The 13,671-nt window shown below is 32.1% G+C and overlaps 1 protein-coding gene and 1 pseudogene across 1 annotated transcript; both read left to right on the forward strand.

Annotated features, from left to right (window-relative positions):
* The first annotated feature begins 1,146 nt into the window (after positions 1 to 1,146).
* LOC148199163 (uncharacterized) lies at positions 1,147 to 3,209 on the forward strand (annotated as a pseudogene).
* A 3,616-nt stretch (positions 3,210 to 6,825) lies between these two features.
* Positions 6,826 to 8,565, forward strand: LOC148199164 (nuclear transcription factor Y subunit A-8-like). The gene is made up of 3 exons (XM_088111268.1): positions 6,826 to 6,894; positions 7,836 to 8,003; positions 8,170 to 8,565. Exons 2-3 carry the CDS (start codon positions 7,860 to 7,862, stop codon positions 8,563 to 8,565), a joined length of 540 nt encoding a protein of 179 aa, XP_087967394.1. The 5' UTR covers positions 6,826 to 6,894; positions 7,836 to 7,859.
* Positions 8,566 to 13,671: the final 5,106 nt, after the last annotated feature.

Consider the following 13,671-nt stretch of genomic DNA (forward strand, 5'->3'; position numbering starts at 1 on the left):
TATTGCATCTGCTGCCTAGATGTTATTCTTTTCCTTTTAATTTGAAAATTGTGGCTAATTAAAATTCTTTGATGTTTAGTGGCTAATTAGAAAGTTGCATAAACTTAGAATAAAGAATGAAAAATTGCGTATATAATTTGTATTTTTGTGTCAATAAGTTATATTTTTAAATAGAATTGTTTCTTTTAACATAATTAATGAAAAAGTTAAAAACTAAAATAATCCGTCATAAGTAGCACTGTTTCATTAGAAAAAAATATAAATAATTTTATTTAAATTAGTTATGTAAAGGTAGGTTATATATATATATATATATATATATATATATATATATATATATATATATATATATATATATATATATATATATATATCATAAAATAACTCATTTGTCAAATTTGGCACTAACGTTTCAATATAAATGTCTACACTACTTTCATATATTAAAAAAAAAAATCTTCTACATAATATTTCACATTTCATCCCATATTTAGCATACATTTTTTAGTTAAACTACGTAATATGCAAGGAGATTTTTTTTTCATCAAAAACTAAAATAGACATTCATTTATATTATCCAGTTTTGCTTATCACTTTGTTTTCCCATTGTATTATCTTAGGTTATTGCAGAACAATAAGTTATCTGGTCTTATTCCTAATTCATTGGGTTTTTTTAACTCATCTTAGTTACTAGTAAGTGTGGTATGAAAAATAATTCCCAATCAAAAACTTTCATTCCTCTTTCTCTTTACCTTTTTTGTTTGAAAAAAAGGGAAAAGAAAAAAATTGTATTTCTACTTTTGACTGTTGTAGAGGTGGTTGCTTTTCTAGATAACAATGGATCGAAGTTGGATAAATTTGATACGCACAACAAATGAATATGAGAGTGGAGTAGAACAATTTCTTGAATTTGCAAAGATGAATGTTCCCGACAATAATGAAATATTTTATTGCCCATGTGTTAATTGTTTGAATGAGCGAAAACTACCAGCTGAAGTTATTCGAGAGCATGTTCTATGTGATGGATTCCTAAAGAGCTACACAAAGTGAACATGGCATGGTTAATTAATAGACATGCCAAGTGTAAGTGACTCTTAGGTAGAAGCAGAACAAGTTGATTTGGAGATGAGTGATTAGTTAGAGGACATGATACATGATGTCGGACCTGATTCCTTCCAACGTGCTCATGTGTATGACAACTTGTGCACTGACGTAGAAAAACCTTTATATCCAAAATGCATTAAGTATACTCGATTGTCAGTTGTGTTAAAATTGTTCAATGTGAAGGCAAGAAGTGGGTGGACTGATAAAAGCTTCACAGAGTTGCTTGAGTTGTTGAGTGACATGCTTCCTGAAGGTAACACATTGCCAACACGCAATTATGATGCGAAGAAGATATTGTGTCCCATGGGTATGGAGTATAAAAAAATTCATGCATGCCCAAACGATTGTATATTGTACAAGAGCAAGTTTGCCAAGTTACATTAATGTCCACAATGTGGGGTATCACGATACAAACAAAAAGAGGGTGAGTCTGAATGTGACAGTAAGAGTCCTCCTGCAAAAGTCTTATGGTATCTTCCTATTGTTCCACGGTTGAAACACTTATTCAGTAACCCAAACGATGCAAAACTCATGAGATGGCATGCAGATGGACGTATAAGAGACGAAAATTTGAGGCATCTGACAGATGCAATGCAGTGGAAGAATATTGATTCCATGGACGTATAAGAATATTGAATTATATTCTTTGATATATTTTATAAATATTATTTGGATAACTTAGGTAAAATGTATACATTGGGGTCAACCATACACCATGAAACCATTACAACTGATATGATGAGAGTGGTGGTTGTAGACGTACGAGATGCTACAGCTCGAGTCCTTGTGCCCACTCAGGAGGTTCAGACAGTGGGACAGGCCCCTGGAAATTTTATCCTTTGGCCAGTTAGATTATCAAGAGCAATTCTAAAGAAGGTAATTGTTTTAATTACGCACTTTGTTGTTTTTATTGGTAATACTTGTAAGTTTTTAAATATGTATACCAGGTTGAAGCACAAGGGCAGGAATATATGAATGAATCCCTTGAACAATCGCCACAACAAACAATTCTAGAACAACTTGGTGTGTTGGCAGTGAAGATCTCCTTTTCTCCTATAGAGTTACAAATGCCTCCTGAAGTCACAAACAGGACAACTTCGCTCTCTTTCTTCATATGTCAAAGGGATATTTTTGAAATTCTCTCTGGCATTGATATGTTATGTATATCAGTACTACAACTTTGGTTGTTGTAAGTAAATTTCTACATTTATGGAGTTTAAATATATTCAATATTTTATTCTAACATTATTCATTTTAAATGTTTAAGGTATTTACATCGGTTGAGCATTGAACGGAAGAATGATCACATTTATGGTTTTATTGACCCTATTGTCATTCAAGAAGTTGGGAATAAAGGTGAAGAGGTACTTGAGGCTTTTGTAAACGGAAAAAAGCAAGTGTACTTAGCACCTTATTTGCAACCGTAAGTATATAATTTTTATTAATAAAATTCTATTTATGTAAATGTTATTTAACACTATTATTGTTTGAATCTGCAGGGGTCATTGGCAATTGTTACTAATTCTTCCTCAACAGTTTCTTGTAGTTCTCTTGTGTTCATTGCACAAAAAATCTCACACTTTGGCAATTAAAAGTACACTAATATCGTAAGTTTTTTAATAATTTATTTGTTGTATACACATAACTGATTTTATTAAGTTCCTTAGGACTTATTTTAATGTACATTTAACTTTATAGAGTGGTTGAGGCATATTCAAGGTTGCAGGGAACACATATCGTCTCTAGAAAGAAGTTGTAGTTCATTGCACCAACTGTAAGTAGTTAATCTTTCAAACTATAAATACAATTATAAATTTTATGATACTTTATAAATTTAACTTGTAGTACTCACGTCAACTGGGAAGCTTTGAGTGCGGATATTATGTCATGAGGCACATGCAGAAAATTATATCCGCAAATGTCGTTGACGCATGGAATTTGGTAACGTGAACATTTTATAACTAAGATCTTAAACCATTAATATTATAACTTGATTCAAACTATTCATTGTGTAAATATTTGATGACACGTCTCTAATGGAGCAACATGTCATAAAGGATGTTCGGGAGCAATGGACTGAATTTTTTTTAACCATTTCTAAATGATTAGATGTTTCAATATTACATTTTGAGTTTAAGAACTATTTTATGTGTAACTGTGTTAAGTAAGTATGTTAAGTAAATATATTTAGGAACTTTGTTAGGTAAATATTACATTTTGATGTGTTAATAGAAACAATATTGTTAGGTAAATCTGGGATTGAATTTTTTGCAGGTCTCGATATGGATAGTAACACATACAAATCAAATATTTAAAAACAAAACTTCACTTTTTACACCGGTTAAAGTCACATTAGGTATAAAAAGTCTTGCTTTTTCACACCGGTTATAACATTATCAGGTATAAAAGTGAGTTTCTTTTATACCTGTCCTGTTACTAGCAGGTATAAAAGTGAGTTTTCTTTTAATAAGAGAGACGAATTTTTTATACCTAATCCTAGAATATCAAGTGTAAATATCAAACTTTTATACCTATTACAGAAATAACCGGGTAAAAAAAGTAAACTTTTATACCGGTTCTAGAATCGGTGTAAAATGACGAAAACTTTCTGTGCCTCTACATCTATAGCTACTCAAAACAGGTATAAAAAGGCATTTTTAACCGGTATAAAAACCCTTTTTTTCATAGTGACATAATATACATTATGTTCCTTACAATTATCTTTTTCACTACCAGAATTTGGTTTATTACCGATGACATATTACCGAAGGCCTATGGGGCATCGGTAAAAGTGTGTTATCGACGGTCAAAATGAGCATTACAGACGGCCATCGTGAAATATAATTACCGAAGGCCTAAAGAGCATTACCGAGGGGTTTATGGCCTTCGGTAAGAGGCTCGACCCCTTAAACTAAGGTTATCCCCAATTTCGTTAGACAAAACTCTACCCTACCTTATTTTTCGTGTTTCCCATTCTCTCCGTCTTCGTTCTGTTTCGCTCCTTCTCATCCCATTGTGCTTCCCATTCTCTCCCTCTCGCTTCTGTTTCACGTTTCTTTCCCTCTCCCTCTCCCTGTCCCTTGTGTCAGTTGGCATTGTGTGGCTAGGGTTCACTTGCTGAACCTCCCCTATAGTGGTGTTCGATTGTTTCTTCCACCAGTGGGTTGGCGTTGCCGTCAGGAGAGTGGTCCATCGTTGCTGTCAAGAGGGTGCTCCCGTGACGTGAGGGTGATTGTCTTCGTCAAGGGAGGCTCTTGGGAGACCATTGCGTCGAGGTATGTTCTCTGTGTCTGAATGAAATAGGTGTTGATGTCGCTTAATGAATCAATAAACCTAACTACACTTGCCTTCCATGTGTTAGGGTGAGCTTGAGAAGGGGTTTGAATTGTTTCTAAAAAGGGAGGAAGAGAGTCTAGGGAGAAGACCAGTAAGCAGCAAAGAAAAGCAAAGGCAAAGGTATGGATACCTAAATTGAAATTGCATGATTGAATGATTTAAAACTGATTGTGAAGTATGTAAGGGGTGTGCTCTTATCTTGAAATTCAATTAAAGAAAGAATAACAAATGCAATGAACTAGTACGAGGCAGTCACTTGTACTAATAATAACAATAAAAGAATTTGTGAAATAGTTGTTATGATATATGATTTGGTATGGACTATATTATTTAGGTTTGTTGTTCCATGAAAGAATAATGAATAATTCTATTGTGGTTTGTTTTGGTATTTAATCCGTGAGTGATGAATTTGAAAACATAAACCATGTATAAGTGTCTCTGCCATTGGTTCTAATCAGTCATAATTAGGCATGAGACATTTTACCATGTGTAGGTTTAGATTACCCTTTTCAGTTTAGTATGAAGGTTATTTTTTTATAGATAGTATCTAGGATACTAGTCAGAGGTTCCCATTTCTTTTACACCATTTGTGAATCATTCAAAACTTAAGTAGGTTTATATATGGTGAAGGAAACAAAGTCAATTTAGACTTACAACCTAGTATGGAAACTTGGATTCTTAAATTTCAATTACAAGTGCTTAGTTTGCCTTCAATAACTAAGAAATATAATCTCTGCCAAGAAAAAAAATTATGATCAAAACAAAAGTTTAATAAGATAGTGGTTAGTTTAGTTAAAAGCAGTTAGTAAACAAAATCTGATATGTTGATGTAATTAATAAAAACAACTACTACTAATCTGAACACAACATTATAGGTTAACCTACAAAAGCTTGAAAAAATAACAATTAGCTTAAAACATCAAAGAAAGTTCAAAATCATTTCCTGCTTCGTATTAAATCATTGCTATGTTCATAGTGTCATCAATTCCATGAGTCAATTATGTGTTGTTCTGTTATGTTCTTTAAATCCAACTCTGCAGAGTTAATGTTGGTTTGAAATCTGTTACTGCACCTTATTGTCAAAGGAAGCAAAGATTGTTATGCTAACTTTGAATCTAACTTTGAACTTGATTGTTGTGCAGAATTAAAGGAAGCAAAGAATGCTAAAAACACTAAGGCAGTTATTTGGGAGGAGGAAAGTGCAGAAAGGTTTGGAAAGATCTCCAGCCTAGTGCCACACACACAACAGCTGCCAGTGGAAGGAGAGATGTTGCTGCAGCAGAGAGCTGGGAAGGAGGAAGGCAAGGAAGCCATGGAGACACTGCTGAAAAGAGTGGCTGAGCATAGGAGATTAAAACCAATAAGCCATTTCTTTCCTTTTCTTTTCTATTATAGTGATAAATTTTTGTTATTAGCTTGCATAGTCATAGATAGCATAGTTAATAATAGGATAGAAAATATGTTGTTCTACATAAAACTAAAAAGAATTAATTTTGATCTTTGGCCTATTTGAACAAATTTTCTTCTTAGTTATATCTGTGGTTTGTCTGTGTTGTTATTAGGAAGCCTTACTCACTCACACATTGAGGACAATGTGCCTCTTAAGTGTGGGGGTGGGAAGGTATAAATTTAAAAATACTTGTTCTGATGTAAATAACTGTGTTTAGCATTAGTTTTAGTAATAAAATAGGGATAATTTTTTTTCTCTGAGCTGTTTTTCCTTTAGCTTAGGTCTGGTTTAGTTTTAAATACTTAGTGTAGTTTACTATTCTTGTTTTAGTGTGTAAATACCTTTCATAATCTGTTTTGGTTTTTTTAATAGGAATTAGCTAGTTTTTAGTTTTGATTGTTAATACTTCTTAGATTCTTTTACTTTCATTGGTTCTGTTAGAACTTCTTTTAGGTTTCTTTCTTTTCTTGTTCCTATTTTCTCTTCCTTCTTCTAGTTTCTTGTTCTGTTGTTGTTTTCTTAGTAGTTATTTTAGATTCTTTTCATTTTCTAGGTTCTGTTTGAGCTTGTAAATTAGGATTTGCTGTTTTAAGATTTCTTTTGTTAGATTGTTTAGTGCATGTTTGGTTTAAAGCTCTAGAAGTACTTTTTGTGTTATCAGAAAACACTTTTTGCTTAATGGATGTTGGTAAATACTTGCTGTAGGTCAATTTTCAGTTCAGTGTAGCAATTCTTCTGCTTGTTCGACACTTAACACAGCTGGGAGAAAGAGTATAGAAGGTGTAATCAGGTCATCTGTTCGTGGTCAGGATTTTACCTTACCTCCTTCACAAATGTGTCACAGCCAGCCACTTGTAAGTTGATGTATGATTGTATCTCAGTGGACTGATATTGTTTGCAAATCTCTTTTCTTATAATTTGCTTTTCAGGCTCATACTGCATTCCATCTTGCTGAGCCATGCTTTAGTGGCCTACTAGCTTCTCCATATGGCCCACAACCTAATGTAAGATATTGGAATTTATTCATTTTTTTTCACTATTTTCTTATTCTTGTCAGCTTGTCTTCAGCACAGTGAGTTAAAGATTTATCATTCAAACAAATTGATAAAATAATTGTATGAGTATGAGTGGCATCAGGTTATGGTGTATTTGGAAAGTACTTTGTTTAGATCTGGTGTACTGAGTTTTTCACTTTTTAATTGCTCCACTCTGTGATTTTTGATTTTGTTATGATGTCGACTTACAAATAGGTTAAAGGTATTTCGGGAAAGCATGCTGCCCTTATTATTAGCAGTTTTAATTTGATTGGAAGCTTTCTGAGAGACTTTTGGATATATGTTACTATAAGTAGATGCTATTGTGGTTGATTCCTGTATTAATGACATCATTATGCATAAATGAATCACCAATAGTGCCTTTATTTTACTTATTATTATACGTGCTTAATTAGTTTTTACTATTTGTTGTGCCACTGTTAGCTTGCCAACCTTACAGATTCTCATAGTTCATAAAGTATGCTTATGAAGAATCTTTTTGGTTTAAAAATGTTTCTTTGCTCTCCTTTGCACCTCATTTGTTCTTATTCTTTCATCCTTTGTATTATTATTTACTAAAGCACTTTTTTATTATGGTGGAGAGCTTGTTTCTTATCTTTGACTCAAGGTGTTCTTTATTTTATAGACTTAACAATCTGACATGCATTCTTTACCAGACAGCATGGTTACTCTTGCTAACCTTTATGCTGAGTTGTTGGAAAAAGAAATTGAGCCTTCTATGGATAATCAAGCTTTTGAGTATTTGGATTCTCTTATGACGTGTTCATTCTTTATTTTAATTAAATGACCTAACAAAGTTACATAATGCCTTCAAACTTCCATCATGTTAGTAACACTAAGACATTATGTGCATTTCTATAATCTAAACCATGCTATCAAAATATGGCCAGATTCATCCTGCTCAGCTGATAGGAATGCCTACTGCTAGAATTCCTCTGCCACTTGATCTTAGTGAGGAGCCTATATTTGTGAATGCAAAGCAGTACCATGTTATTCTGAGGCGCAGACAATACTGGGCAAAACTTGAATCACAGAACAAACTCATCAAAGAACGGAAAGTAAGTGCACTTCTGCATTTTAGAAATGCTGTAAAATCACTCTTTAACACAAGTGTTTGATAAAACATAAAAGAGTGATTTTACAGCATTTCTCATACTTCTCTTTTGTTTCCTTTTCCTTCTAAGTTCAACTTCTCTCCTTAACGTTACCATGTTTGTTTTTCAGCCATATCTTCACGAGTCTCGCCATCTACATGCATTGAAGAGAGCCAGAGGTTCTGGTGGTCGCTTCTTGAATACAAAAAAGCATGAAGAGTCTAAACCCACTTCACAAAACCATGACATAGATGTTTCGAGGTGTACTCATTTGAATCTGAGGGGAAACATGTCAGAATCTAAGGCTCGTCAGTTGAACTACAGAGATGATGCTTCCACAACCACCTGTTCAGATATTTCTAGTGCATCTAATAGTGGTGATCTCTTCCAGCAACATCAACCTGACATTAGATTATGTGGTTACCCTTCTCATATAGGAAGGAACATGCAGGGTTACTCTGCTGATATCAGTGGTAGTGGTGGTGGTGGTGGTGCAAACCAGCATCGTCTATCAGTCCTTATGTGACACTCAGAAAAGAAAAAAATAAAAAGTAAGAAAGAAAAGTGTGGAATGAATGTAAAATTTTATGTGTCAAAGAATCATTTTTCCTTGCTAGATATCACTGATCATTTAGTGGAACTAATTCTAAATCTTTCCTGAAAATGTTCATCTCTTGCTGTGTTTTTGAGTGATGAAGATAACAAGTTTATATCTGTTGCTATTGCAAAGTATTGTGTTAGACATTGTAACTCACCACCATAAATGTTTTTTGTCTGCAAAGATGCATTGGTCATTCAAGTAGAAAATCTGAAAGAAAAAAAGATCTCAATTTTATATAAAGTCAAATTCTGGCAGTCTTATTGGTGTAAAATATTAATTGATTCTGTTGATGAATATTAAATTTTTTTTGGAAGAATCTGTTTGATAATTTCTTGTGGATCTTTAATCTCAATTATATATTTTAATCATAAGACTCGATATCCAATAACTTGTTTAAAGGGGCTTGTTGGTATAAATCCATTATCTTTAGCTAGAAACAATATTACCGAAGGCTTTAGCCCTTCGGTAATTACCGAAGGCTTTTGGCCCTCGGTAATTACCGAAGGCTTTTGGTCCTCGGTAAATGTTAGCGACAAGGGATTTACCGAGGGCTCTTTGGCCGTCGATAAGCCTTCGGTAATGACCTTTTACCGACAGTTTTGGGCTGTTTCCGAGGGCTTCTGGCCTTCGGTAATGCCCTTCTTTTTTGTAGTGTTTGTTAATAAGATTTTGAGGTGTTGCTACTCTATTAAGTAAATGCAAAAATGTTGTGTAGATGAAAAAACACTTAATGTAATTCAAATAACTTGGGATCCTTTATTCTACTACCATATATCTTGAGGTTTTTATACATTGACATATATAATTGTGTATTTATACTATCTCATAATTCTAAATCCACTTATCTTCCATATTTCTAACCAACCTAATATATATTAGCCAACTCTTGCATCATGTTTGTGACTTGTTCTATCTTCCATTTAAACTATTATCTTCTTCAAACTAACTTTCATTCCCATAAATTCCCGTTCCACCTTTCTACCTCTCCTAATGTAGTTTCCTTATGTCAAAAGTTGTTGTACATTCTTTGGGTCCTTATTTTCAGTAGCGGCTACTCTAATAATTTATCTTTCCAAAATTTATATAAAGTTGTCAATATTCAATTTCGTCCGGGTAAGTCAATAATAATAAAAAACAACTAATATAAAAAATAATAATAATTTATGGTGGGTAAAAAAAAGGGAAGAAAAAAATATAGATTAAATAAAATAAATTTTCTAAAAAAATATAATTTTTAAACTTTAATTTAGTCAAAAAGAGAAAATGTTTTAACAAATAATAATAAAATAAAATGAGTTTAATTTGTTTTTAATTATTTTCGTAAACTCAGGAACCCAAGAGTTCAAAAGTTTTATACATATCTTCACTTTCTTTTTGCTCTTCGTATTTTAATACGATAATAACTTCAATCAATATTATGCTAATGATTATAAGTAATACTTTTGATGATAATTAATACCTTGGTTTTATACTATAATTTGGTGCGTCAACTTCTTTGTTTAAAAAAGAAAGATATGATCCTAAAAATTGACAAATTTTTTTACTATATTTATAATAAATGTCTTAGATATTATTTGATTTGATTAGATATTATTTGATTTGATTGATTTTTTTCGTATATTGAAATTTTTTTCGTATATTGTTCATTATCAATTAATTCACAATTAAAACAAGATTACCATAATATTACAACATGTGTATATAAATACACATCCCATCATTAAAAAAAAGAGAGGACACAGAAAAATACGAGACAGAGAAAGATAGAAAGAGAAGAGGAAAGTATAAAGGAGAATAAATTCTTGCATAAAAGGGACTCTCCCAACACCAATTACCAAAGAAGGAATCATTCGAGTACCGAAAGTTTAAAAGGTATATGAAAAGTTAGCTGTAAAGCTTGGGAGGTATGTCAACTTTCACCCTTTTTTTTCTTTTCATTTGGGTATTATATTATGTCTTCATTTTGTTCGCGTTTTACTTTTTACACTTTGACATTTTCTTCTAGGGACATTATTTTTACAAAATGAGTTAGAACTCGCGGGTCAACTCGACTCACCACAGGTTCGGGCCGAGTTGGGTTTGTAAAAAATGAAATTTTTTAATACGAGTCAATTTTAACCCGGCTCACTTAGAACCCGACTCACCTAGGTTGAATCCGTGGTGAGCCAGGTTGGCTCACAAACCCACCTAATTTAATTTAATTATTTATTATTTTGTGTTTCAATATTATTAGTTAATATAATTTTTATTGTATTGTAAATGGAAATAAAGAAAAAGATGTTTCAAAAAAGTAAAATATTATAAATTTAGCAATTCAGACTCTAATATTATAAATAGATAACTGACACAAAAATTATTAGTATTATAAACTTATTTATTCACTTTTTGAGTTTGGGTTTGAATTATATTTGAGTTGTATGTTAATTTTTTATTTTGAATTGTCTTTGGAGTTTAACATCATTTTTTAGAGTGAAATTATTTAAATTTGAATAACAAATTTTTGGATTTAAAAAACAAAACTTATAATAATGTGAGCCAGTGAGCCAACCCGCTTAACACCAATACGTGATGGGCTGGGTCGGGTTCAAATTTTTTCGACTCGCTAATAAATAAGCCTTGGATTGACTCACTAAGTGGCCAACCTGTGTGGACTGGGTTAAGTCACGCTTTGACAACACTAATTTTTACTATTCACAAATATCTTGTTTTAAATACTAAAATAAAAGTTTTCCCTCAATTCTTTCGGTATTGGTTCCGTCCCTTACATCGCATGATATTTATTTTTAATTTTCCTTTTAAAAAATTAAATAAACAATTTCAAAGGATAAACAAATATTTTTTATTACATATATCTCATGTTCAGGATTTTATACCTCTCTTTTTTGCTTTTCGCATCGTCCTATTGTTTGTTCACTTTTTTTCTTCTAAATAATTAAATATGGCTTTAAAGGTATAAGCATACTCGTGTGATCGTTCGCATTGTCCTTGTGCTTAACAACTTTTTTTCTAAATAATTAAATATTATTTTTGTGATCGTCAGCATTGTCCTAGTGCTTAATAACTTTTTTTCAAAATAATTAAATATTATTTTAAAAGTATAAGTACTCGTGTAACCATCCGCGTCGGCCTGATAGATGTTGCTTTTCTTTTTTCTACAATTTCCAAAATACCAAAAAAATACAAAATCTTCAAACCAAAAACATCAACATTGTTAATCAAAATTTCTTTACAAGAACTACGTGATCCTGATTTTTCATCATAAATAGAGATATGTAGGAGTAAGATCTCTTGTCAGATTCACTTTCCAAAAATCCAAAACAAAAAATAATAATTTTTGAACAAATTTTGAAACAGTTTTTTCAGTAAGTCTACCCTTCTTTTCCTAGATAAATTTCTATCAAACCAATTTTCATGAGAATTCTCTCCATGTATCTCTAATGTCCTTCCACTACCACAAATTATCCTATCATAATTACTTTTGTTATTTTGTTTCTAAGATTCATATTTTAATTCTAGAACTTCTTTTCATAAACCTTGATTTTCCTTGCCTTTCTTCGTTTCCACTTCCTTAAGGCTACGTTGAACAATTTTAGATCCCTAACTCCTAAGCCACCTTCATTCTTAGGCTTGCAAGTTTTTTCCCGCTTAAGCCAAACTATATTACTACCTTTTGTCCCAAGCCCAAAATGAAAATTCTCTATATTTGGTGTAGAACTGTGATAATTGATTTAATTAAGTGATTTATATATATGTCTGCCTTCACCTGTCCAATATACCCTTCACTTATATGCAATCACGTCAACCCTTTATAATTGAATGGCCCAAACTTGTTGATCCCACTCCAATACAAAAACCACTTTCCATTAAATACATGGCATATATTGTGTGATGAGAATGAGTGAGTGATGCTGAAGCACAACACACCAACATTCAACTTTTATTTTATTCATAAAATCAAGGTTCTCTGACTGTTGGTGTTGTCTCCTTCTAACAACAAAAAATAACATCAATGATAGTATATCATTTGCAAGCAGAGAATTTAGGATGCGTGCATTATTAATGCAATCCCACTGTGTTGTGCTAAGAATAAAATAACGTGACAGTAATTAATGCAATCCCAAAAACTTCTTTGAAAGTAGTGGTATTAACTACTGCACCTCATTCTTTATTCTGTGTCAAAAATCGCTGACCACAAAACCAGACAAAACAACAAAGCCAAAAGCAACCACACTTTGGCATGCACTAAGCTACCTAGTTACGCTCGTGTCAGCTTTCAGGAATCCATATATATGCATGGAATCCAATTCTCACAACACGTATCCTCCAAATCCATGCTTTCATAAACTTATTCCAATTCAAATGGCAGCTTCAATATCGGAAAAAACTCAAGTGTCATAGAGCTTAACTAGAAACATCTTATAAGTATGTTTTGAATCATTCAATTAAGCTTAAGCTTGTCTTAAAATGTCTGTTCCAATGATAAGAAAATGACATCACCATATTATCGAATCATGTCTTTTAGTAAGTAAATTTCCAACTCTCAATCTCTCAAAATGAATTTGAGATAAATTTTAAAACCCGTTTTTACACTGTATAACTTAAACTAATTTTTGGTCAATGGAGAATCTTTAATTCTGAAATCTCTAGGATTAAAAGCTAAAATCAATTTTGTAGGATTGATGCATGGTAACTCATTGGAATAAATTTATACGTGTGCATAGATAAAGAAAAAAAAAAACTAGTGCTGCAGAATCTCACTTATTGAGTATTAGAAACGGTATTGTTCAAGCTCACATCATTCGGCTCATTCTGAACTCACCACTTCTAAGCTACAAAAGCTTGGTGTTGCATAACAACTCACCTTCATAAAATAATAGAATTAGAATACAACCAAATGATGTCAGTGGAATAAAGTCGATGATTTGTATGTCTACTTTTCTCCTTTCTATTCAGCTTACACTTGAATATTAAGATTTATATTTAAATGACTTCACTCTAAGAATAACATTACAGATTTGTTTATATACATAA

The sequence above is a fragment of the Vigna umbellata genome, chromosome 4, assembly GCF_029865625.1.
Source record: "Vigna umbellata cultivar VRB3 chromosome 4, Vumbellata_1.0, whole genome shotgun sequence".
Taxonomy (NCBI): Eukaryota; Viridiplantae; Streptophyta; class Magnoliopsida; order Fabales; family Fabaceae; genus Vigna; species Vigna umbellata.